This window comes from Lissotriton helveticus, chromosome 4_1 (genome assembly GCF_964261635.1).
Source record: "Lissotriton helveticus chromosome 4_1, aLisHel1.1, whole genome shotgun sequence".
Lineage (NCBI taxonomy): Eukaryota > Metazoa > Chordata > Amphibia > Caudata > Salamandridae > Lissotriton > Lissotriton helveticus.
Genome location: NC_136063.1, coordinates 930,121,052 through 930,148,856, shown reverse-complemented (window position 1 = coordinate 930,148,856; position 27,805 = coordinate 930,121,052). Strand labels below are relative to the sequence as shown.

General features: G+C 45.1%; 1 protein-coding gene across 4 annotated transcripts in view; it reads left to right on the top strand.

Moving 5' to 3' along the window:
- The window catches only part of ARHGAP28 (Rho GTPase activating protein 28), a 1,241,333-nt gene that overhangs the window by 1,182,363 nt on the left and 31,165 nt on the right, over positions 1-27,805 (top strand). For all 4 annotated transcript variants that reach the window (XM_078687539.1, XM_078687538.1, XM_078687537.1 and 1 more), the window contains 3 exons: positions 958-1,120; positions 11,177-11,259; positions 14,249-14,446. In XM_078687539.1, coding sequence (XP_078543665.1) covers positions 958-1,120; positions 11,177-11,259; positions 14,249-14,446 — 444 coding nt within the window. The remainder of the gene's footprint in view (positions 1-957; positions 1,121-11,176; positions 11,260-14,248; positions 14,447-27,805) is intronic.

The following is a 27,805-nucleotide window of genomic DNA, read 5'->3' as shown; positions in this document are numbered from 1 at the left end:
GCGGTGGGTGTTCCCACTCCAAACCCATGGTATTTGACACAGTCCCAGATTTACAACACAGCTTAAATCTGGTAATGCATCAAAACCGTGCGCATCCCCAGGTCAGGCGCAACTATTTTTTTTTGTGGAGGAAAGTGTCCCTTCCTACACAAACACAACCGGATTTCAGCACCATTGTGCTAGGGTGTCTGTACTGGCGTAAGGTTGCCTAAACAGCACCAGCACAAAGGAAAGGACAGAGATGAGTCGTATTGCCATAAATAAATAAATCCTTATGGTGCAGCGTGGTGCAGCAAGCTGGCTTGCGGTGCCGCCTTGCATCATTTTGTTGTAAATGAGCCCCTAGATTTATTGGAAACGTGTACAATTAGCAATTTTATTGTATGCATGTGGTAAGTTGTTTTATTTCTGTATTTATATTTATTTTGTAAAAATTTGACAACTGTAATCAACAAGCATACTGTTATCAGCACAGCTATGAATGATCCTCATGGCTGCATCACAACGGATCACTAAAAATTAACTCAGTTTTATTGCTCAAAAGTGTGTCACCGGCCATAGTTTGAGGTATGGGAGATTATAGATGTACAGACGTTTTAATAATCGTTGCTGAGGTCACTTTATATTTTGGAGTAGCAGGAAATAAGCATTATCTATTTAACACAGGCTATTTATTGTCAAGAAAAACTGTGATGCACAAATAAATGACTATAATAAAAAAAAATGCTGAAATATATACCTAGTCAACCTGATCTTTGATGGTGTTTTTTATTATTACACAAAAAGGCAACGTGAGTATGACACACTGTGCTAAAAGATGTATGCAGCTGTTACAGCATCAAGTACTTATGAAAATGGCAGAGAGGATTGTAGTTGTTCATTTGTCAGAGTATAGTTTTTCGTGTTTCTGTGCACTTCAGCCAGATACTGATTCGCAGACTCTTCCTTGACTTGCAGACTCTACGTCAGGAGCTTGAAGCAACGTTTTACGAAGACAACTTCGACTGGAACCAGGTTCGCAGCAACGATGCAGCAGGCCTGCTAAAGATGTTTATAAGGGAACTCCCGAGCCCTCTCTTCACTGTGGAGTATCTGCCGGCTTTCATCGCTCTAGTGGAAAGTAAGTAGATGGCCGCCCTATGACTACTCACGAAATGGGGACCTTATTCATAAAACTGGGTTGGGTACCTAATAACGGGCAGGTGCACAAAAGTGTATGTTCATTTTCGTACACTCCAAATCCAGAGTCATAAAATCATGATTTATAGATTTTTACGAACAGAAATAGCACTTTATAACCGTAAAAAGCCAAAAGCGCATTTACTGGTGGCCTCATTGCCAGTTGCTCTATAATTTTGAATAAGTCCATAACTGTACCTACAGTTACAAGCCCAGTTGGAATTCTGAGATCTGTTTTAACATTGCCGATGGGGGGCCCTATTACATATTTGCGCCACAACACACCTTTAAATGGGTGCGCCAGGCGCATACAGGGACAGTGCGTCCTGTCACAGTGAATGAGCTGTTCCCATGTCAGCCGCAAACTTGTGCTGCCCTGGAGGCAGTTCATTCAAGTGAATTATGAAGTGACTGCTTCAAATCCGCTGTGTATTTCACTGTGTTGGTAGTAACCTGCCTGCACTTTAACGCCTTAACCGCTGCTGCAATTCCGCCGCGGTGCGGGCGTTCTAAAAGTTGGGCGGGGCTGCGACGGCCATTGGCCGTTCGCAGCAGCAGGGAGGAACGGCCGACGGGAGCACGGAAGGGGTTAAAGAGGGATTAAACATCCCTTTGCAGGCAGGTGGAATGAGTAACTACACCCATCTGCAGGGGGATGTCTAGGGGTGCGTAGCTCTTCCCCGCTTTAGAGCGCCACTACCAGGGGGTGCACTGATGACGTGCCACAGTTTTGTGGCACACTTTCATTGCACATCTTGACAGCTTCTTTGCCTTTGCACCGCCATCCATTATACATTAAGGGCGCAGAGGTAAAGAAATTCCCTCATTTGCATGGGGTCACATCATCATGCAAATGAGGGAATGCCTATTGAGATACCACTGGCACTACATGTGCACCAGCACTATCTGTATTACAGAGGGGGCAGCACAAGCATCTCTTCCTAGTGTAACCCTCTGATTCCCCAACAATGGCCAGGGGTAGACAACATGCATATTTGGCATTTGGACCGGTTCCAAATGCACATTTTAACCCGTCTTCATATTCTGCAGTGACGCATTTGTTGATTTCTTTTGTTATATGAGCAGCTATGACTTCATTGGTTAAAGCATGTGATACATTGTATATTTTTATGAGCGCTGTCATGTATAATGTCTTAGACCTGCCAACCTACATTGTGCAACCGGTGTCACACTGTATCAGCTCTCGCCACCAGCTCTCCCAGTGAGAGTCGATAGGCAAGGTGAGATAGAAGCCCCTGCACTCAGTGGGTTTCCAGGTTGTCCCTGAAGGCCTTGCGTAGCTTAAGACCATCTGGGATTTTACAACTTCCCCAGTTCATCTGGACAGTGTGTGAAGCCTTTGTTGGTGTTCAGGAGAGAAACTACAATTGCCTGCTCATGCAGAGTTGGACTCTAAGCACCCTCCTTCTCATTGACCCCTCTCCCACCGAGGACCTTAGTGAGTGTTCAAGCAGTGATGCTCTCAAAGCTCAACTCACCCTCACACCCTGAAAATTAATTTCAAGGTTGGCAGGTCTAATGTCTACAGCACATTCTTGCATGCAAGTTAGGGTGGCGTCCAGGGATGCCAGAGATTTTATCTTTACCTATATCTGAACTGGTTATCATGACTTGTACACAGATCAGTCAGCCAAATAATTAAGGCCTTGGCCAAAAGCTGAAAAGTGTTTTATTTTGTAGTGCTTTTTCTAAAATTGAGTAAAGTAATATAACACTAGGCCTCAAAGATGCATTTGGACAAACCTTGAGTCTCTACAGTTACATTGCACTCTGTAGAACTATCGCAAACGTCACTTAAAAGGGACAGCTACCATGAGCAATTAACTGGCCCTGTGCAACCTATTGGAGCAGATAGCAGGTATGATGGGTAATTTTCAGAGGCTGAAGATAATGCAATAGGGTAGACTTTCAATTAGGATCACATCACCTGTGTCCAGAAAAGTGAAACCCTAGTAGTTATGGTTTAACATGCTTCCTGCCTTGGACTCCAATGGTCATGTATATCTGCTGGAGAGAATACAAAAGACTACAGAGAGGTCAATGGCCTTGCCAGGTTGCCTACGTATCTTTCTAATTGAAGGCATCCAGTACAGAAAATGGCATATTTTACACCAGCTAACCTTCTGGGGTTCAGGGTGGTACAAACAAAAGCCTATATTTGGTTCTTTTCAAAATCTATGTAGTCTTCTTCATCTTACAAGTTAGGCAGCATGAACTGTGGTAACAACTCAGAGATATAATGCGACTTTGCTCAGTCTGAAGAGGTGCGCAACTTAATCCTAGGTACTGTCTTCAGATGGAAAGTGTCGGCCCTGCCTCGCTGTCACTCTGAAAGCTAGGATTGGACAAAGGCCAACCGGCTGACCCTTAACAAATCCAAATGGTTATAGAAAACTCTTTGTTAGTCCTTTGCTTTTCAGTTGGCCAGCTAGTGAAGGTACTGCACGCATGTTTGCCCATGACGTCCGTACGTAATGTTGGTATCCTTTTCAACAAGAACAGGATGACAGAGACAGAACTCCTTAATTTGATCATTGTTGCTAACCAACATTAGAATAGTGGGATGTTTAGAGCTTGACTGAAGAGGTTCAGGGACAATAATGATGGGTATAGCCCTCCTGCTCCCACACGCCAATGTTGTTCTTCTGTTACATTTTGAACTTTCTACCCTCAGTGTGTGGAGTGTTCTAATGGCTTTATAGACGTTCTGCCTTGGGCCCCTCGCCTGAGGTTCATGCCTTCACCCCGTTTCAGGGCCTTTAACACCCAGTACAATCATTAGCAGTGAGCTATAAGGTTATAATATCACCCCATCTTCAGCACAGCTACTTATCTGGAGTCTTTTGCTATGCCAGTTTGGTTATATAATTACATTCATGCCAGACTTCTGAAACGGCATTTAAAAAATGTCCAGGCCAAATAAAATTGACCCTCAAACCCCGTCTGAAAACTGAGAGGCTAAGAGAAATATTTAAGAACTCCAGTTCCTGTAGATGGAAGAGTAAATGCAGTTTAGCACACTATACACACATACCACAAATCAACAATTCTTTGTAGCCCTCAAAACCGCTAGGACAAATTTGTATCTGTAAGTCATCCATAGATGCTTAGCTAAGAACAAACTAGTCTTGTTTATAAAAGCAGTGCCAGGCAGACAGACAAATTACATAAAACAGTCTTTTTTCCTTGCCACCCTGCGGGGCCCCATGGCAGCGCTGGTAGTTTATGCTGCATTAGCTCTATTACCTATAGTTCTTATGGTATAGAGTCAAAATATCGAGTTTTTATTATCGACTAGACATAATTCGAGTAAAAAATTATAGAATAGACATAATATCGACTAGACAGAATATAGATTACCAAAATATCGACTAGAAAATTTTAATATCGAATAGAATGGACATAATATCGACTAGACAGAATATAGACAACAAAAATATCGAATTTAAGGTAAGTTAATATTAATTTTTAATTTTTGTGTAATATAATTCTGTAGCGGGTTGTGGGTTTATAGGGGAATAGGGTGGGAAGTAATTTAATTATAATTAATTAAATATGTTTATTGATATATTTTTGGAAATAATTGTGAATTAATTATTACTTTGTAAATAATTAAAATGTAATTGGTAATTAATTTTAATTGATTAATTGATAAATATGTTCATTTTAGTAATTTCTTTTCTGTAGCAGGTTGTGGGTTTATAGGGGAATAGGGTGGGAAGTAATTTAATTATAATTAATTAAATATGTTATTTTATTTATTGGTATATTTTTGGAAATAATTGTGAATTAATTATTACTTTGTAAATAATTAAAATATAATCAGTAATTAATTTTAATTGAGTAATTGATAAATGTGTTAATTTTAGTAATTTGTTTTCTGTAGTGCGTTGAGGGTTTATAGGGGAATAGGGTGGGAAGTAATTTAATTATAATTAATTGAATATCTTATTTTATTTATTTGTATTTATTTAGAATTAATAGTTAATTAATTGTTAATTGGTAATTCATTAAGATATAATTTGTAATTTAATGTAATTGATTTATTGATAAATATATCATTTTCTGTAGTGGGTTGTGTGTTTATAGGGGAATAGCTTGGGAAGTAATTTAATTGTAAGTAATTAAAAATGTTTAAATATTTTTATTTGTGTTTAATTTTTAATTACTTTTATATTGTAAATTAATTTATTGGTAATTGGTAAATAATTAGTATTAGTAGGTAATTTGTATTATTAGTTAATTTTTATTTGGAATTTTAATTGATTAATTAATATATTTTATAAAATTGTAAAATATTTTAATTAAATTGTAATTGGTATTAATATTTGTTATTTATAACTCTTGCACTCTCTAGATTAGGAATAGTAATTTTTACCCCTACGCTATCCAATGCTTTCCCTACTGTTGCACTCACTGGAGTGGGAATAGTAATTTTTACCCCTACTCTATCCAACGCTTTCCCTACTGTTGCACTCTCTGGAGTAGGAATAGTAATTTTTACCCCTACGCTATCCAACGCTTTCCCTACTGTTGCACTCACTGGAGTGGGAATAGTATTTTTTACCCCTACGCTATCCAACACTTTCCCTACTGCTGCACTCTATGAAGTTGGAATAGTAATTAGTATCCCTACGCTATCCAACGCTTTCCCTACTGTTGTGCTCTCTGGAGTTGGAATAGTAATGTTTACCCCTACGTTATCCAACGCTTTCCCTACTGTTGCACTTACTGGAGTGGGAATAGTAATTTTTATCCCTACGCTATCCAACGCTTTCCCTACTGTTGCACTCTCTGGAGTAGGAATAGTAATTTTTATCCTAACGCTATCCAACGCTTTCCCTACTGTTGCACTCACTGGAGTGGGAATAGTAATTTCTACCCCTACGCTATCCAACTCTTTCTCTACTGTTGCACTCTCTGGAGTGGGAATAGTTATTTTTACGCCTATGCTATCCAATGCTTTCCCTACTGTTGCTCTCTCTGGAGTGGTAATAGTAATTTTTACCCTCCCACTATCCAACGCTTGCCCTACTGTTGCACTCTCTGGAGTTGGAATAGTAATTTTAACCCTACCCTATCCAACGCTTTCCCTACTGTTGCACTCACTGGAGTGGGAATAGTAATTGTTACCCCTACGCTATCCAACGCTTTCCCTACTGTTGCGTTCACTGGAGTGGGAATAGTAATTTTTATCCCTACGCTATCCAACGCTTTCCCTAACTGTTGCGCTCTCTGGAGTGGGAATAGTAATTTTTACCCCTACGCTATCCAACGCTTTCTCTACTGTTGCACTCTCTGGAGTGGGAATAGTAAATTTAACCCTCTCGCTATCCTACGGAAAAAATATTGTATATGTTTTGTTATTAATATGTATATATATATATATATGTGTTTTTTAATTATTTTTTAAATTTTTTTAAAAGTTACATTAATTATTTATTTATTTTAAGTTTATTCAAGTATATTAAGTATGTTTAAATTAATTATATTTATTATTATATTAGTTTTAAATTACTTTTAAGATATCTAAAAAATTCGATATTTTGACTGTCTATATTTTTTCCTATCGATATTTTGGAGTCGATATTTTTGTACTTACCTGTTGTAGATAGGAAGTCGATATTCTGACATTCGATATTTTTACCTCGATATTTTTGCAAGTCGATATTTTGACTGTCGATATTCTGTCAGTGATCCAGTTCTTACCCCAATGACTTCCAGCAGGGAAGCAAGGAAATTCAGTCTGATAGTAGGTAAAGCCTCTTCACCTGGCTGAAAGGAGATAGGACAAAACCAAGAGCATCATCTTGCTACCACCTGCCTCAAACCCAAGGCCTGATTATAGAGACCAGGTATTTTAAAAAAAATACACTTAGGGGCCATCCCAGTACCACCAACAGGGATTTGCGCGCAGTCAAAAAATACACAATTATGATCCCCTTGGGAATTCCACTTGCACTTTTGAAGGAGCGTTTTTGGAAAGACCCATAGATATAGGCTGCAGGTGAAGATTTTTCAAAATAATTTTGTTTTTAAGATTTGAAGAGTAAAAGAAAAGCCTTGCATTGCATGTTGTTCCATGTAGGTAATTCAAATCACCAGTACCAGGCATCAGGTATATTTAAATATATTTTAAATGGCCAGTGGTGTAGCAAGTGTGCCAGGGACCCTAATGAAGCAAAAAATCGGCCCCTTGTTTGGTGGTAAAAAAGTCGTAATTGGCATGCATCAACGCCATACACAGCCCTGATGTTGGATGCCACACTTCCTACTGCTCTAATGATAACTGTGTGCCTGTCTACCAAATGAATCACTTACGCAGTATCATGTGTTAAAGGCAAGGCATGTTAGCAATTATCGCTAGCAGATATAAACATGCATTGGCAAGGCCAATAGGTCTCGCCTATGCAAGAAATATTGGCTTTGTCATTGTGTTTTAGCTATGTTGTACACCAGCTTGGCTGCTGTTCAGCATGGCTAAAGGTGTGTGGATTAGCAGAGAGGGGTGTAGAGTGTTGTGGTGTAGAGTGACGTAGAGTGGAGGGGTTTGAAGTGCTGTGGAGTTGTCATATAGTGGCATGCAGTGTCATAGAGCGAGTGTTGAGGAATGGCACAGAGTGTCATAGAGCGGAGTGTCATAGAGCGGAGTGTCGTAGATTGGAGTGTCGTAGATTGGAGTGTCGTAGAGTGGAGTGTCGTAGAGTGGAGTGTCGTAGAGTAGGGTGTCGTAGAGTGGAGTTTCGTAGAGTGGAGTGTCAAAGAGTGGAGTGTTGTAGAGTGGAGGGGTGGAGGGTGAAGGGGCATATAGTGTAGTAGAGGGGCATAGAGTGTCATGGCACAGAGTGGAGTAAAGTGTTGTAGAGCGCAGTGGCATAGAGTGTCAGATTGGATAGACTGGAGTGGAGTAGAGTGGAGTGACATTGAGTGGCATAGAGTGGAGTGGCGTAGAGGAAAAAGGAGTGGTGTAGAGTGTTGTCTAGTGGCTTAGATTGGATTAGAGTAGGGTGTCATAGAGCAGAGTGTTGTATAGTGGGGAAGAGTGTTGAGGAGTGTCTTGATGTATCATGAAGGATCATAGAGTGCAGTGTCATAGAGTGGAGGATTGTACAGGGTCATGTAGTGGCGTGGAGTCACGTAGGGTAGAGTGAAGTAGAGTGGAGTAGCTTGTTGTAGCATACAGTGGTTTAGAATGGCAAAGAGTAGAGTAGAGTGTCATGTGTTGGAGTGGCATAGTGTGGAGTCGCATAGACAGGTGTACAGTGGAATGGAGTGGTGAAGAGTAGAGTAGAGGGGCCTAGACTGTTGGAGTTTAGTGTGGTGTAGAATGTGTTGGCATAAAGTAGAGTGAAGCAGAGTAGAGTGGCATAGAGTTCAGCAACATCGAATGCAGCAGCATACAGCACAGCACCGTAGAGTGCAGTGACGTAGATTAGAGTGGTGCATAGTAGAGTCGGGTGGCATAGAGTGCAGTGGCGTAGAGACCAGGGGAGAAGAACGCAGTGCTGCAGAGTAGGGTGGCATAGAGTGCAGTTTGATATAGTGGTGCAGAGAAGAGTGTCATATAGTGCAATTTTTGTAGAGATCAGTGACACTGAGTAGAGTGGTGCAGAGTAGAGGATACTGGCATAAAGTGCATTGACGTAGAGTAGAGTGGAGCAGAGTAAAGTAGAGTGCAGTGGCATAGAGTGGAGTGCTGCAGAGTAGAGTGTTCTAAAGTGTAGTGGCATAGAGTGCCGTACAGTGCTGTAGAGTAGAGTGTTGCAGAGTGGAGTGGAGTGACATCGAGTGCAGTGGCATAGAGTGAGTGGTGCAGAGTAGATTGGCGGAGAGAGCAGTGTTGCAGAGTAGAGTGTTGTAGAGTGCAGTGGTGTAGAGCAGAGTGGCTTAGAGTGCAGTGACATGGAGCTGAGAGGCATAGAGAGCAGTGGCACAGAGTACCGTGGAGCAGAGTAGAATGGAGTGGTGTAGAGTGCAGTGACATAGAGTGCAATGGTGTAGAGTGTAGTGGCATAGAGAGCAATGCTTTAGAGTAGAGTGCTTTAGTGTAAAGTATAGTGAAGTAGAGTACAGCGAAGTGAGTAGATTAGCTAGAGGGCAGTGCTGTAGCGTGCAGTTGTTTAGAGTAGAGTGGTGTAAAGTGCAGTGGCCTAGAGTAGAGTTGTGCAGAGTGAAGTACAGTGGCACAGAGTGCAGTGGCGTAGAGTGGAGAGACACTGTGTAGATTGCAGTGGCATAGACTACAGTGACGTAGAGTGGCATACAGTGGAGTAGCGCAGAGTGGATTAAAATGCAATAGAGTGCACTTGTATAGAGGGCAGTGGCATAGAGTAGACTGTTTCAGAGTAGAGTGAAGTGGCATAATGCTTAGTGGTGCAGGGTAGAGTGGAGTGGTACAGAGTAGAGTGCATTGGTGTAGAGTGTCTTGGCATAAAGTGCAGTGTTGCAGGGTAGAGTGGCGTAGAGTGGAGTGGTGTAGATTGAAGTGGTGCAGAGTAGAGTAGAGTCGCTTAGAGTGCACTGGCATGGAGTATAGTGGTGCAGAGTAGAGTAGAGAGGCGTAGAGTTAAGTGACACTGATTGCAGTGGCGCAGAATGGAGTGGTGCAGAGTAGAGTGCAGTGGCATGGAATAATGCATAGTACCGTGGAGTGACATGGCATAAAGTGGAGTATGTATGGTGTGGTAGTGCACTGCCATTTCAGACAACATATTTTCAATTAAAATGACCCATACATTTGCACAGACATACAGTTTTACTGAGTAAAGTATTTAGTGCACAAACAATAATGTGTAGAAATGTCAGCCCCTAGAGTATTCATTTGTTTTGATTGTATTAAAATATTTGTTTCCACCACATTTCAGAATTCCTAAAAAAAATTACTTTATTTGTGCTTTCCTAGTTCTGATATATTCTGAAATATCTGCACAGTTCATTTACAGACATTTAAATGTTGTTTGCTATAAAAAAAGTCATTTCTTTCAGAGCAAGATTGTCAGATAAATTCTCTCACTTTCAAGACAGACAAAGAAAAGTAAACACCAAGCTCCCTTGGAAGGCAGAGCCTGACAATTTGACCCCTGTCTTTGAATGCACAGCAAATGTGACAAGATAAGAACAAGATTTAAAAGCCTGTTTAGAAAAAGCAAGCACTGTAGAAGAATACAGTAAGCAGGGTATGCTCCACGAGAGGGACAGACTCAAGCTGGACAGCCTAAAACAAATAAAGTCAGCAAATAGAAAGTAAGCAAATGTGAGTTAAAAACCACAAAGTCACTGGTAAGCAATGGTTGGTATGCATTCCTAGGGAAGCTTCCTGAATGTCCTCAAGATGTCCTTAGCAAACCAGACAGCTGCACTGTCTGGTAGCTTCGACCTAAAAATCAGACTACATTAATTGTCCTGCACATGACCTAGAGTAAAAAAAGCCAAGGAGGCGCCAGTATAAAAGACAATACTTAATCATAGCTGTAGAACGATATTATCAACTTGACAGCACACAAGTAAATGACAAAGGGAAATAGTGAGGGCATAAATGATTTGGAAAAAACTAACCCAGTACAAGCTGGTTGGTCTGGTTGGTCATCCTTAAGCAGATAAATGGCTAAGTACGAAATTTATTAACAAACCAAATAAAACAAGATACTTACCTTATAAGTAGGCATACTTTATTATATTTATGGGTTAGCAAATGTGCTAAAAGAAGTCAGCCAGAAGAAAAAAAGCAAGTAGCCCACAACTTCACCCTGTATTTGGGGGGATTCACAACAAGCGACATTTCGACTATAATCTGCCATTTTCCAGCTGTGCTGAATTAAACACAGCAGTAAAATGTTCTCGAATTGATAGGAAATTACACATCTGATTAATTTCCACACAAGCGGTAGCATAGGCTAATTTATGGTTTTCTAATGAACTCCTGTTATTAATGGTTTTTGAATTAGCTTCATGTTTTGGGGTTTTATTATTCCCTTAGAAATCTCCAAGATCAAATTACAGCTGCAAGCCCTGCATCTCTTAATCATGTTGCTGCCTGATGCCAACAGGGATGTTGCCAAGGTAAGCGTACTATAGTATAGCACTGCCAATTTTCGCATTTCCTCATAATATTGAGTAATTTGTGTGAATGATCTTTAGAATTTGTGCAGATGAAATGACTGTAAAGGCAGCGAATGTTGAGGCCTCTTTTTAGCCTATCTACATCGCAGCTGGTTTGGACCTGAGTATTGTGCCACTTACAAAAGGTAAAACAATTGAATGTAAAATGCTTAAAAGGCCCGAGCAGCGGCTTCATTTCACCAACACTATAGTGGCGAAGAACTGACACTGTACGCCGTTTGGCCCCCTGTGACATCACAGATCTTTGCATCAGATGATCGACAGCCATGATGCCATTTGAAGTGGCATTACACAGCCCTTGATTCTGATGACACAACAAAACTCCAATGTGATATGTTTGCGAAGGACATGGATTGCACACTATTCCTGTCAGTCGATATTTTGGTTACGCTAATCAGGTCCCACAGCATATGTCATGACCACAGATTTATGCACTTGAGATTCATAGAACTTGGGGTACTGATAACTGAAATAAAGACATGCATCAACCTGCAGCACACATTAAACCATGCACTAAGTCATTGGTTAAGAAGATGGTTTATCATTTGCTTCCTACACATCCTCTGAATGGGAACCTTTCATAAATGTGGTAAATCCAGAGGGGAGAGTTTGTGGAACATGTGTGGTGCATTGGTTCAATCTGTTACCTGTACAGCTAGGAGATCAAAGGCCGCATTATGAAAAGTGCCCAGGAAGCGGAACGGGCATGTGCGCCCGCTATGCACTCCCCTGTAGCACTTTGGTATAACAGAAAGTGTAGCAGATGCTTGGGCGACCCTTTCTGTAATACAGATAGCGCTGTTGCACATATAGCAGCCGTGCTATCGCCTGAAGGTGTTCCCTCATTTGCATGGAGGCTTCATGCATTCATGCACATGAGCGGATCCCTTTGCCTCTGTGACCCGGTCATATTATAGAAGTGGCGCAGAGGCAAAGAAGCTGTCAGGAAGTCCACTGTCAGTGCGGCCCGTCAAAGCAGCCCTCTGGAAGTGGGAAAGTGTCGTCCTATGCGCCCCCCAGACATCCCCTTGCAGGTGGGTACAGTCAGTCACTTCACGACCTGCAAAGTGATCTCTAATCCCCCTTAAAAGTGCAGACAGGTTGCTGCCTACATAGTGAAACACGGAGCGGCTGCTTCAGAGCTGCTCCATTTTTCACTTGAATGCCTTGCCCCCAGGGCAGCATGACTTCACGACGGCCCCGAGGGCAGCACAGTCAGTGTAATAGGGCGCACTACGGTGCTTATTTACGAGCCCCTTGTGCCACTGGTGGGTAACTTTGTATGTAGCAAAAAAGGGACGCACCAGCAGTGCAAGGGGCTGTTAAATAAACCCCCTTCCCTGTCTGTGCCCGGCACACCTGTTTTGAGGTGCGCTGTGGCGCAAACAGGGAAACTATGGCCTAAGATTTATAGGGTCCTTGGGTTCTTATCCAGACCTCCTCACTTCACATGTCAGGCAAATCATTTTATTTCCATATTCCTTCGTTCCTCTGTCTCCGGCAATCCGTTGCACTTTCAAACTGACTAAAAACTGTATATGAATGGTATATTAAAAAATTATATTTGCTAATGGGTTCCCAATGGGAGGCCCTGACCGCCCACACATCACAAAGTGAGAGGACGGGTAATGAGAGTAGAATGAAATACCAGTAATGTTGGGCACAGACTCAGCCTCAGAGTGTGCATAGAATGTTTGTGCCACAGATCCTCAACACCAATGTCAGAAGGCATTACCCTTTATTCAAAAAGCATTTATTGGATGTAAACCTATGTAAATGATTTTACTCCTGCATATTTCTCTGTCACAAGTAGGCAGAATTAGGCAGCAGTAAACCCCATTCAAAGGAGAAGGGGGGGGGGTATGTTTTGTAAGTTTGAGAATGAGCACAACATGTTAGCTGGGATGATGCATCCCAAATGCAAAAATACCACTCCCAAAGGGCCAGATTCTCAGAATCTGGCCCTTTGCGAGCGGATTTTGGTTTGATGAATCTGGCTGTTAGTCTTTTCATATGCCCTCATAACTCTATCTTTCTTGGCCAAGCTTTCTACAAATCTTTTTAATATGAAGTGTGCCAGCGATGCACTGGCAATATAATAAATGCACAACAGTACAATTATTTCAAAATATTGTACTTTGTCACTATCAAATATTCTGACGCCTAAATGTAAAACGCAGATGGAATTTACAATATAGACTTTAAAATAAAATTGTTCATGGACATACCTCTTTATACTTTAATACTGAAGAACCCCACACAAGGTTATTATTGGAATTGACCTGATTACTCTCCTATCAGAGCTTGTCAACATGTTTTTGCGTTGGTCAATTTGAAGCCTCCTTCAGAGCCTCTTGTCCTGGCTTCTAAAATAATTGGGTGCTCTTAGCATGAGAGGTCTAGTCTGCATAGCAAATTAATTGTGCTGGAACATTGAAACATTAATTACAATATGACTTGCATTACACATGTTCTGTGTATTACAGCTGTGTTCCTCAAATGCACATCTTATAAACTGGCTGGCCCCTCACTCTGTTTTTCCGTTTATATGTAGTACCTATAAACTATGTTGTTAAAAGTAGCTACTTAATTGTTCTTGATTGTCAGTCATTGATTTTGGAGTAATTTATGCCACACTTTCTGTCATTACTTACTTCTTTGTTGTCTCATAGACTAGTTAGTACTTCTCTTTTTACCTCTCTTTTATGTGAAGTGAGCATTAGTCAGAAACATCAGTTTTCAATTTAGTTTAGCAATATCTCATTCATGGCTCATTCCAATCAATATTTAATATCAATATTTCACAACTTGCTACCGGTGTTGATGCGTATGATGAAAAGTGAAATCTTATTCACATAAAGGTGATATTGTTTTAACTGTAATGGCTTTTGTTGTTCCAAATAATTGAAAAGTGTTTTCATGCCCACAGGCCTTGCTTCAATTCCTGAAAAAAGTTGTTGCCAATGAAGACAAGAATAAAATGAGCTTGTGGAATGTGTCCATGATCCTTGCACCAAATCTGTTTATGTGCAAAGGCAAGAGTGCAAACCAGGAAGAGATGAAGGCCGCTGCCTCGACCGCCCACATTGTGCGACTTCTGATAAGGTACCAAGACATCCTGTGGACGGTGAGTCATACAGCTCGGTCAGCAGTCTTTGCGGGGCCCAAGGACCATGCAAGATACATGGATTGATGTATGTCAAATAAAGGACAAACCTTGATCCCTCCCCCAAAAAATTATTCGACTGTGTGCAGTCATGAGTAGTGAAGAACCCTTGTGCGAGAATTGGTGGTGAATCATCATTCACATCTCATGGGTGTTGGAGGCGGGTGGGTCAGAGGTAAGAGAAGAGGCCCTGCCAAGGTAACTATCGAAAACTGTTCCCAAAAGAGAAGCATGTCCTCAGCTGTTCCCAGCCTGGTTTCAGTTATACAATTTGGACTATCGTTTGGGCAAAAGGATATTTCTGTGAAAGAATGAGTGCTCCCCTGAGCTCAAATGTGCAGCTATGTTAAACGTTCTACCCATAGGCCAGTGCAAGCTTCAGGTACACACACACACATGCCAGTGCACAAGCACACATGAGGACTGCAATAGTCTGAGCCTGATCAGATACAGAGACTTCTTAACAGAGGCAGCAAAGGGGTAAGGCAATTCCCCTGCCCCCCAAACACAGGACAAACACAGCGAAGGCAGCACGAGTGCAATCCATGCTCATAGACATGAAAGGGAAATAACAATGAACAACACTGCAAGCTTCCCTCTTACACACATGCACCAGGGTGAACAGACCAAGCCGACCTCACATATGCAAGCTATTGGTGCACTACTCATACACTGTGAAGTTACATCACAGATAGGAGCAGTTTAAATGTCCCTCTTTATTATGTACACACTAGGAGACAGATTTATCAAAGTGTTGTGTTGCCCTTCACACAAGGTAACGCAACACTAAAGTCAGATTTACCAAGCCATGCCAGGCCATCTTGCATATCCCTGCGGGGCTTGGTAAATCTAGAGTAACATATGCAGTGCAAGCCACTGCCTTGCATTACAGGGAGGAGTTCCATGGGTTGAGTTTGGGAGCTCCCATGCATCCACCCTTGAATTTTTGCACATTCCTAGTTGCACCATGTGTGGTAGACCAGGAAATTCGTCAAAATGCTACATCTTCCCAGCAGATGTGTAACGAGGAGAAATATATTTCTCCTCGTTGTTTCCTCTTGCTACGTGTGCTGCAACGGAAAAAGCTTCAGAGCATTTTTTTGTGCAGGAAGGTGTCACTTCCAGCCAAAAACAATCTTGCCTGCATTGCAGACAACCTTGCATCATGACAAAAGGGTGCCTGTGTTGACGATAGGCAGCCAAAAGTGCTTATGCGCAAGGAGAGTACAAGAATGTGCCATATAATGTGAAATATGAGGCATTCCTGCCCTCACCCTTTCACACAGCGGAGCACAGCACGGTGTCCTGCTGCATTGCATTGCATCGTGTGAAATATTGATAAATTGCCCCAGTGGCATGCGAAATGGGCTTAATTTTCTTTTGTGTAATTGCATTACATTTCTGGAAAATGATGCAAAATTATACATAATTAGGCAAAACACAAATCCATCATTTAGGGCCATATTTCAAAGTAAAATTTGTCATGCAGTCAATTGTTTTTATGGTAAAGAATTAGCTTAAAAAACATAGTTGCTGCTAACAACGGCTGGTCGCATTCTCTATGTATCTATTGGTTCGAGGCATGTGGGCTGCTAAATTCATATCTATAGCATAGATCGCCGCCTAGTGTTGGTTCCGGATGATTGCACATTGTTGTCCTGGAAGAGTCTTCGAAGTATCACGAGATAGGTGGCTCCTCCCCTGGACTACAGTGTGCATGGGCATCGACTCCATCGCCAGATTGTTTTTTTCCGCCATTGGGTTCGGATGTGATTTCGACATCTCCTGTTCGGAATCGTTGTAGAACTTTTTCAAGGCCAAAAGGCCTTCTTTGAACCGTCGGTATTGTTCGCGTTCGGTCCCGACTATACTCCAACTTGTCGAGTCGGATATCCGGGGAGTCGTGTGACTCTTCGGTGATCGAGGCCCAGTCGACGCAGCAAGACTTCGACGGCATGGAACGGAGTCCGTTCAAGAACTGTCCCGTGTGTGGTTCCAAGTACCCACACATTGACATCCATCCTGTGTGCAACAAGTGCCTGTCGCCGGACCACGACGAGGCCAACTGTATAGCCTGTTCCAGATTTCGATCGAAGAAAACGATCAAGATGCGGCGCGTGGCGCGCCTCGAGGCCCAGCGATCGGCACCAGCACCGGTGGACAACTTCGACGACGAAGAGGCAGACGAGCAAGAGCTTCAACTGCAGATTTCACCTACACCGGTGGAGGTCGAGTCCGACTACGGAGCGGACGTCGTAGGCCAAACCTTTGAGGAAGTCGTCGATGAGGTAGGGGACGACGGAGCAGCATATGGGGCCATGGAAGATAGCTCGGAGGAAGAGCTATGCCCCGTTCGTACTCTTACAAAGGCTCAGGTTGCGGGATCGCCACTCGGCCTTACCCAAGACTTTACACCACGATCCACGGCCCCGCCTTCCGGCCCGGCTACGGACACCTCAGCGGAGCCGCCATTATCGAAATCGAAACCGAAACTGAAACCATCGGTGTCGACGAAAACAAAGATGGCCGAGGCGCCATCGAAACCGAAGACGTCTGCTCCACCATCGGCGCCGTCGTCTTCGGAGGCATCGAAGCCAAAGAAAGCTGTCGACCAGGCAATGGTGCCGAAGGTGGTCAAGGAGCCTAGCTCGAAGAAGGCCGTCGAGCCGGTGTCGAGCAAGGCGGTCGAGCCAAAATCCAAGAAGACTGTCGAGCCTACATCAGGCAGGTCTGACGAGCCGAAAGGCAAAAGGTCCGTCGAGACAAAGTCAGCCAAGGGCGCCGAGCCGAAGTCTGGGGTCCCGACACAAAAAGTCAAGCCTGCCGATCCGAAGCCGTCAGCGTCGACGTCTGCGGCCGTGGACAAGGATCAAAGCGCACCAGTCAAGGATGCTCCTGCGCCTCGAACGGACAAACAGAAGTCATCGACGCAAGGGTCTTCCCCTGGGGGTGGACCGAGGACATCGGTCGGGTCGACGAAACCATCCGCTTCCTTTACGAAGCAGGTCTCGGACTCCCTCAAGCGAATTAGGGAGAAGGCTTCGGCACCGGAACCGAAAACGCCTTCCGCACCAAAGCCGGATGGCCCACCGAAGAAGACTTCGATCCTCTACACGTTACCGCCTAAGGTGGCGCCGAAGGCCTTCGCACCACGGTCGGTGCCCAAGGACTCTGAGGTGTCGACGCCAACTCACCCGGATGGAAGTTTGAGTCATCGACGACCTTTATTAGAAGAACGGTCGGAGCATTTCATCGATGCCGACACCGGGAAGCTCACGCTTCACAAAAGGAAAATAACATCACAGCCTTTGGGGTCATTTACAATCCCTCTAAAGCGCAAGAAGCCAGCACCAGACACACCAGTACTGGTTGAACCAATTCTTCCACGCCTAGGAGGAGTGCCACACCTTCACCCACCTGCTCTGATGGAGATGAAGGGGAGCAAGATGAGGAGTACAATTTTCCTGCAGACACAGAGCCTGATGAGCAACAGGACTCGTGGATGGACACAGGTGATCAAAGGGACCAGCAAACAGTCCATGACCCTCAGATTTATAACGTAAAAACGTCTCCCACAGAGGATTCTGCGGCATTCAATGCCTTGATTGAACGGGCAGCTACGAACCATAAAGTGGAAATGCATGCTGACCCTGTGGAGGTTGACTTCCTTTTTGACACTTTCTCCACTGCTGAAAAAACTGTCAAAACTCTTCCAATGCTAAAAGGGGTCCTTAAGCATGCGGCAGACATTTTCAAGGAACCCACGAGATCAAGGGTTGTCAACCCTAGAATAGAGAAAAAATACAGACCGGCACCTGGCGACCCAACCTACATTAGGGGCCAGTTGCCTCTGGACTCTTTGGTGGTCTCTAATGCCCGCAAGAGGGCGAACTCCCAAACCACGGGTGAAGCTCCTCCCCCAGACAAAGAGTCAAAAGTGCTGGAGGCATCGGGGAAGAGGGTAGCAGCTCAGGCGGCCAACATCTGGCGCATCTCAAACACGCAGGCTCTGTTGGCCAGATACGATAGGGCACACTATGACACCCTAGAGCAGCTGTTGCAACACCTTCCAGACCAATTTAAAGAGGGAGCTGAAATGCTTATCCAGGAGGGAAAGCTCATCTCCAACGCTGCTATAAAGTGTGCGCTAGACGTTGCGGACACGGCAGCGAGAGCAATCAACACTAGTGTGATGTTACGGCGTAAGGCTTGGCTCCGCATCTCAGGGTTCAAGCCAGAGATACAGACTACTATCCTCAACCAGCCCGTTAACCCAGACAGGTTATTTGGTCCAGAGGTGGACACCACCCTGGAAAAGATTTAAAAAGATACTGAGACTGCCAAGTCCATGGGTGCTCTCCAGTCACAACAATTTAGAGGGAACACTTTTCGTCGCTCAGGTAATCGAGGTGTTAACAGAGGGCACATGTCACAGCAAACGCCGTTCAATAAAAGTGGTGCGCAATCCTCGTACACCAAGCAGGGCAGAGGTGGATACAGAGGAAACAGTGCCAAAGGTAGAGGCAGAGGCAACAACAGTTCCCGTTCCTCTGCCACCAACAAACAGTGACTCCCTGTCACTGCCCCCGACCATCCAACACCTGTCGGGGGGAGACTCCAACAGTTCCTGCCAGTCTGGAAGTCCATCACCACAGACAGGTGGGTCAGGAAACTTATCCAGTTCGGCTATTGTTTGGAGCTGACATCCACTCCACCAAACATACCCCCAAGACACCGTCCTATGTCGGCAGAGCACATGCACTTATTGCAGCAGGAGGTTCTTGTTATGCTGCAAAAAGGCGCAATAGAGCTCGTGCCAGTGGAGGAAGAAGGCACAGGGGTTTATTCCCTGTACTTCTTAATTCCAAAGAAGGACGGCTCACTCAGACCGATTCTGGACCTACGCCCCCTGAACCAGTACATTCTCTCAGAACACTTCCACATGTTAACACTGCAGCAGATTCTTCCATTGTTAAACCAGGGAGACTTCCTCGCAACCTTGGACCTCAAGGATGCTTACTTTCACATACCACTACATCCCTCCCACAGAAAATACCTCAGGTTCACCATCCAAAACAGGCATTACCAGTTCAAGGTCCTCTCCTTCGGAGTGACCACTGCCCCCAGAGTGTTCCCGAAATGTCTGGCGACAGTGGCGGCGCACCTCAGGAGACAGAGCATACATGTCTACCCTTACCTGGACGACTGGCTGGTTCAAGCCAAGTCGGCCCAGCAGTGCGCCGCAGACATGTCCCACACCATTCACCTCCTTCACAATCTGGGGTTCTCACTAAACTATCCAAAGTCGCACCTTCAGCCAGCCCATGTGCGGCAGTATCTGGGCGCGACGATAAATACTCTGGCTGCCACAGCTCAGCCAAACCCAGCGAGGATCGACAACATCCAGTCGCTAATCCAGAGGTTCAGACCGCAACACTCACTCCCAGCGAGAGTGTTCATGCAGTTGATAGGCATGATGGCCTCCTGCATCTTCATAGTCCCGCACGCACGGTTGCATATGCGTCCGCTTCAAGAATGCTTGGCCCATTAGTGGACTCAGGCTCAAGGGCAGTTGAAAGACCTAGTGTTGGTTACCGGTCGGGCATACAACTCTCTGCATTGGTGGACTCCACACAACCTTTGCAAGGGCCGACCGTTCCAAGAGCCTGTGCCACAGATTATCCTAACGACGGACGCATCTCTCCAGGGGTGGGGAGCTCATGTGCTCCACTACACGGTGCAGGGACTATGGACGTCGCAGCAAAAGAAGATGCACATCAACTATCTAGAATTGATGGCAATCTTCATGGCACTCAAGTCCTTCAATGTACATCTGTGCAACAAAGTCGTGTTGATCCGGACGGACAACATGACGGCCATCTACTACATCCAGAAGCAGGGAGGTACGCACTCTCCACAGTTGTCTCATCTGGATCAGAGCATGTGGAAGTGGGCCATTCAGAGGAACATCTTCCTCATGGCGGAACACCTCCCGGGCAAGGACAATCAGATGGCGGATCTGCTCAGCAGGTTCAGCCACCAGATGCACGAGTGGGAGTTACATCCATCAGTACTCCGCCCGTACTTCCAGCAGTGGGGTCATCCAGAGATAGACCTGTTTGCCACAAGGGAAAACGCAAAATGCCAAAGCTTTGCCGCCAGGTTCCCTCATCCACAGTCGCAGGGCAATGCGATATGGATGAACTGGTCAAGCAGATTTGCGTACGCTTTTCCCCCAGCACCTCTCATTCCACTGGTGGCAAGAAAGCTAAAGCAACACTCGATGACGCTCATCCTGGTTGCTCCAACGTGGGCACGCCAGCCATGGTACACCACGTTTCTAGAACTCTCCGTGGTACCGCATCAACGGCTGCACCTCACACCCAGGCTTTTGACGCAGAACCATGGCGACATTCAGCATCCAGATCCGCAACAGCTCAATCTGGCGATCTGGCTCCTGAGGTCTTAGAGTTTGGCTACCTTAATTTGCCCCCTGAATGCATGGACATCATCCGGGAGGCAAGAAAGCCCACTACCAGAGCTTGCTATGCGGCAAAATGGAAGCGGTTTGTCATTTACTGTACAGAACACAATATCAACCCGCTAGATGCATCCATTCCTAATATCATCTGCTATTTGTTACATCTTTACAAATGCAATCTAGCATATGCTTCCATTCGGATACACTTATCCGCCATAGCGGCTTATCTCCAAAACAGGCAGCATCTCTCTGTTTTCAGGGTGCCTGCCATTAAAGCATTCCTAGAAGGGCTGAAGCGGGTCATCCCTCCCAGGACACCACCAGCTCCTGTGTGGAACCTCAATGTGGTACTCACCAGATTGATGGGTCCCCCGTTTGAGCCTCTACATTCATGTGAAATTCAGTTCCTGACATGGAAAGTGGCTTTTCTCATTGCCATCACGTCTCTGAGACGCGTTAGTGAGCTACAGGCGCTCACAATACAAGAGCCATTTATACAAATTCATTCAAACAGGGTGGTGCTGCGCACTAACCCCAAGTTTCTTCCTAAGGTGGTGTCGCAGTTTCATGTCAATCAAACCATCGAACTGCCCGCATTCTTTCCAAACCCCGAAACAGTAGCAGAAAGAATGCTCCATACGTTTGATGTCAAACAGGCGTTAATGTACTATATTGACAGAACGCAACCTTTTAGAAAGACACAACAACTCTTTGTTGCCTTCTCACCCCAGCACAAAGGCAACCCCATTTCCAAAGCAGGAATAGCCAGGTGGATCGTTAAGTGTATTCAGATTTGCTATCAGAAAGCTAAGCCCACTTTAACGGTCCCCCCCAGGGCACACTCCACACGCAAGTTGGGGGCCTCCATGGCATTCCTGGGTAATATTCCCTTGGAAGACATTTGTAGAGCAGCCACATGGTCTACACCATATACGTTTACCAAACATTACTGTGTAGATGTGCATTCCAAACAGCAGGCAGCTGTAGGACAGGCTGTTCTTAAAACACTTTTTCAGACTTTTGCAGCTGGCACGGGCGGCCACCGTTAATGGAGGGACTGCTATGTATTCTATGCTATAGATATGAATTTAGCAGCCCACATGCCTCGAACTGAATATGCTACTTACCAGTATGCATCTGTTTTTGGCATGTAGGGCTGCTAACATTCATATCGCCCGCCCTCCTCCCCGGCGCCCGTAGCGTCTGCAGACTTTTCTTGCATTCAATCTTAAGCATGGCCATCGCTTACACTGTTACACTCCATCTTTGCCACAATGGCTAAAAACAATCTGGAGATGGAGTCGATGCCCATGCGCACTGTAGTCCAGGGGAGGAGCCACCTATCTCGTGATACTTCGAAGACTCTTCCAGGACAACAATGTGCAATCATCCGGACCCAACACTAGGCGGCGATCTATGCTATAGATATGAATGTTAGCAGCTGTACATGCCAAGAACCGATGCATACTGGTAAGTAGCATATTCATTCCCATTCACTTGAGCTATATTTTTACCAAAATTGCCATTAAATTACGAGATGGGTATTATGGCTCAATTTCGGGAATTTTGTATCACAAGTGTACCGTGAAATTTCCAAAATTACCAAATGATGTCAGCTTAATTTAAAATGTTGCTCATGCCTAGTACACACACCCACCAGGTACAGGGCAGTCACTCATTTTCTTGACCAATACCTTGTATAGATTATCTTTCTGAAGTCTGTCCGCAGATGTTCTTGGAGGTAGTGATTCGCAAAGTTCCTCTCATGACCTCATGTAATTGAACACAAATGCTGAGCGGGTGCCCAAGTGCGCAGCTTAGAGAGAACAGTGATGGCAAACCATCTACCCGATATAAACATTCTAAGGAAGCGCTGGCCATAGATGTCCTAAAAAAAAGTGAACAGCAAAACACACAAGATGATGGACGGAATGTTGCACAATGGCAAAACATTCACCCCCAGTCACAGATCTGGGTTTAATCCATCATTATTTTGCTCACCAAGCCACCCCAGTTCAGACAAGGCCATATGCAAATCAGTCTTGACCCTGTGCCTCATGGGAACAGTCCAGACTGAACTGCCAAGCCATGTCTTCCCTGGACCGGAACCAAGCATCCTAGGACCGGTTTCTGGCTATCAGCCGTCTTCAGCCAGGATAGCTTGACTCCAGTGGCCTAGTGAGCACGGGACCCACGTCTGGGCATACCCTTCCCACATAGGGTGAACAGCAAAACACACAAGATGATGGACGGAATGTTGCACAATGGCAAAACATTCACCCCCAGTCACAGATCTGGGTTTAATCCATCGTTATTTTGCTCACCAAGCCACCCCAGTTCAGACATGGCCATATGCAAATCAGTCTTGACCTTGTGCCTCATGGGAACAGTCCAGACAGAACTGCCGAGCCATGTCTTCCCTGGACCGTAATCAAGCATCCTAGGACCGGTTTCTGACTATCAGCCGTCTTCAGCCAGGACAGCTTGACTCCAGTGACCTAGTGAGCACGGGACCCACGTCTGGGCATACCCTTCCCACATAGGGTGAACAGCAAAACACACAAGATGATGGACAGAATGTTGCACAATGGCAAAACGTTCACCCCCAGTCACAGATCTGGGTTTAATCCATTGTTATTTTGCTCACCAAGCCACCCCAGTTCAGACATGGCCATATGCAATTCAGTCTTGACCCTGTGCCACATGGGAACAGTCCAGACCGAACTGCCAAGCCATGTCTTCCCTGGACCGGAATCAAGCATCCTAGGACCGGTTTCTGGCTATCAGCCGTCTTCAGCCAGGATAGCTTGACTCCAGTGGCCTAGTGAGCGCGGGACCCACGTCTGCGCATACCCTTCCCACATAGGGTGAACAGCAAAACACACAAGATGATGGACGGAATGTTGCACAATGGCAAAACATTCACCCCCAGTCACAGATCTGGGTTTAATCCATCATTATTTTGCTCACCAAGCCACCCCAGTTATGACATGGCCATATGCAAATCAGTCTTGAACTTGTGCCTCATGGGAACAGTCCAAACAGAACTGCCGAGCCATGTCTTCCCTGGACCGTAATCAAGCATCCTAGGACCGGTTTCTGGCTATCAGCCGTCTTCAGCCAGGATAGCTTGACTCCAGTGACCTAGTGAGCACGGGACCCACGTCTGGGCATACCCTTCCCACATAGGGTGAACAGCAAAACACACAAGATGATGGAAGGAATGTTGCACAATGGCAAAACATTCACCCCCAGTCACAGATCTGGGTTTAATCCATTGTTATTTTGCTCACCAAGCCACCCCAGTTCAGACATGGCCATATGCAAATCAGTCTTGACCCTGTGCCTCATGGGAACAGTCCAGACCGAACTGCCAAGCCATGTCTTCCCTGGACCGGAATCAAGCATCCTAGGACGGGTTACTGGCTATCAGCCGTCTTCAGCCAGGATAGCTTGACTCCAGTGGCCTAGTGAGCACGGGACCCACGTCTGCGCATACCCTTCCCACATAGGGTGAACAGCAAAACACACAAGATGATGGACGGAATGTTGCACAATGGCAAAACATTCACCCCCAGTCACAGATCTGGGTTTAATCCATCGTTATTTTGCTCACCAAGCCACCCTAGTTCAGACATGGCCATATACAAATCAGTCTTGACCCTGTGCCTCATGGGAACAGTCCAGACCGAACTGGCAAGCCATGTCTTCCCTGGACCGGAATCAAGCATCCTAGGACCGGTTTCTGGCTATCAGCTGTCTTCAGCCAGGATAGCTTGACTCCAGTGGCCTAGTGAGCACGGGACCCACATCTGGGCATACCCTTCCCACATAGGGTGAACAGCAAAACACACAAGATTATGGATGGAATGTTGCACAATGGCAAAACATTCACCCCCAGTCACAGATCTGGGTTTAATCCATCATTATTTTGCCCACCAAGCCACCCCAGTTCAGACATGGCCATATGCAAATCAGTCTTGACCCTGTGCCTCATGGGAACAGTCCAGACCGAACTGCCAAGCCATGTCTTCCCTGGACCGGAATCAAGCATCCTAGGACCGGTTTCTGGCTATCAGCCGTCTTCAGCCAGGATAGCTTGACTCCAGTGGCCTAGTATACACACCCACCAGGTACAGGGCAGTCACTAAATTTCTTGACCAATACCTTGTATAGATTATCTTTCTGAAGTCTGTCCGCAGATGTTCTTGGAGGTAGTGATTCGCAAAGTTCCTCTCATGACCTCATGTAATTGAACACAAATGCTGAGCGGGTGCCCAAGTGCGCAGCTTAGAGAGAACAGTGATGGCAAACCATCTACCCGATATAAACATTCTAAGGAAGCGCTGGCCATAGATGTCCTAAAACAAAGGTGAACAGCAAAACACACAAGATGATGGACGGAATGTTGCACAATGGCAAAACATTCACCCCCCAGTCACAGATCTGGGTTTAATTCATCATTATTTTGCTCACCAAGCCACCCCAGTTCAGACATGGCCATATGCAAATCAGTCTTGACCCTGTGCCTCATGGGAACAGTCCAGACCGAACTGCCAAGCCATGTATTCCCTGGACCGGAATCAAGCATCCTAGGACCGGTTTCTGGCTATCAGCCGTCTTCAGCCAGGATAGCTTGACTCCAGTGGCCTAGTGAGCACGGGACCCACGTCTGGGCATACCCTTCCCACATGGGGTGAACAGCAAAACACACAAGATGATGGACGGAATGTTGCACAATGGCAAAACATTCACCCCCAGTCACAGATCTGGGTTTAATCCATCGTTATTTTGCTCACCAAGCCACCCCAGTTCAGACATGGCCATATGCAAATCAGTCTTGACCCTGTGCCTCATGGGAACAGTCCAGACCGAACTGCCAAGCCATGTCTTCCCTGGACCGGAATCAAGCATCCTAGGACCGGTTTCTGGCTATCAGCCGTCTTCAGCCAGGATAGCTTGACTCCAGTAGCCTAGTTAGGCTCATGCCTAGTACACACACCCACCAGGTACAGGGCAGTCACTAAATTTCTTGACCAATACCTTGAATAGATTATCTTTCTGAAGTCTGTCCGCAGATGTTCTTGGAGGTAGTGATTCGCAAAGTTCCTCTCATGACCTCATGTAATTGAACACAAATGCTGAGCGGGTGCCCAAGTGCGCAGCTTAGAGAGAACAGTGATGGCAAACCATCTACCCGATATAAACATTCTAAGGAAGCGCTGGCCATAGATGTCCTAAAACAAAGGTGGCCATGTTCACAGAAGAAAGGACATTGTATTTTTTTACTTATAAACTTCTTTGTATAACAGAAGCTCAGAAATATATAGTTGAACTGTCAGAAACAGTATACTAATTGGTTTATAAGGGAGATCTACAAAGCATAAAGTCCGATAAAAATAGGTAGGACCATGAATGTGAAGTTTAAATTAACTTGACTTATTCACCAAAGTTGATTCCTATTAAAAGAAGGTTCCTTCCCTTTCAAAATGGTGTAAATACCCAATCATATGAGCATGCCAATTTAATATATCTATATTCATTTACTTTTGAAAATTACTGGGACCTCTCCATCACCCCATGTGTTTAACATATGTGTGTGACACTGCACTGGCTCATCAACCACCACTTGGAATTTCAGATGCACACAGTTAACACAAAGATGCATTTCAGGTAAGGGAAGAAGCCAGAAAGACAGCCCAGAACGAGATGTCAAATGGCAACATCACATCTCTCAATGGATGATTAGAGAGCTTACTTTGCCTCAGTTGCTTAAAAGGATGCCCTAGAGGAACACAACACCACCACCCAGCTGTCCATTTTCCCTGGTCCAGGCCAAGGCACAACTCAAAAAGCGAGAAACCTATGTGTTTTGCAGCATGAATCCTTTTCTGGATTTGCATGCTGTGCATTATTCCGCCATCTAGTGGTTGGGTCCTCACTTGTCTTTGTTTGGTTTTTGTTTTTTTTGTTTTTTTGATCAATGTCGACCACCCTTTGTGGGCAGGTACGTCCCTTGTGTGATGCCAGACGACACCCTGGAGGTCGTTGTGCGTGGTATCGATCTTCAAAAAATGTTTTCCGCCATTGGGTCTGGAAGCAAGACGGGACGCTCTGAAATTTTTGCTGGAAAACCCCTGAAAAAGAAGACAAAAAGTTGAGAATCCGAGTGGCCTCCACCGACCATCGACATTGCAAACACAGATAAGAACAGAACTCTGAGATCGACATCACAACAACAACAGAAGACTTCAAAGTTGAAAAATGGCGAGGTAGGGTCCATGCAAAATACCCTCTTCAAATTCTGCCCCGAGTGTCACCACAAGTTCGCACAACACGATCCACACGATGTGTGCAACCTCTGCCTACCCAAGGACCAAAAAGATAAGGACTGTGAGGCCTGCATGAAGTTCCAAAAACCCTGAGAACACGCCGAAAGCATAGAGAGGCCAACTATGCAATGATGTTCCATGCCCTGAAGAAAACTTCCCTGAAAGACCTAGGTTTTTCCAGTGATGGAGAGGATCAAGGAGTGCCGGCAAAATCGACGCACGAAGGAACGGATGTCGAAATTCTAGGAGGTGACTCTGAAAAACTGCTCCCCCACAAGAGGGTGGGCAATACAGGGAAGAAGACTGATAAGGTAAGCCACCATGGACATCCGTCGGAACCGAAGGGCCACGAAAACAAGGCACAGTTAAGGCAGCCCCGATGCTGAAGAAAAAGGAGATCGAAGGCTAGCCACGATCCAAAGAACACCACGGAATCCTACCAAAGGGCAACGGTGAGGGAAAATCACTCAAAGCATCGAAGACAATGGTACGAACATGTTCCCCTGA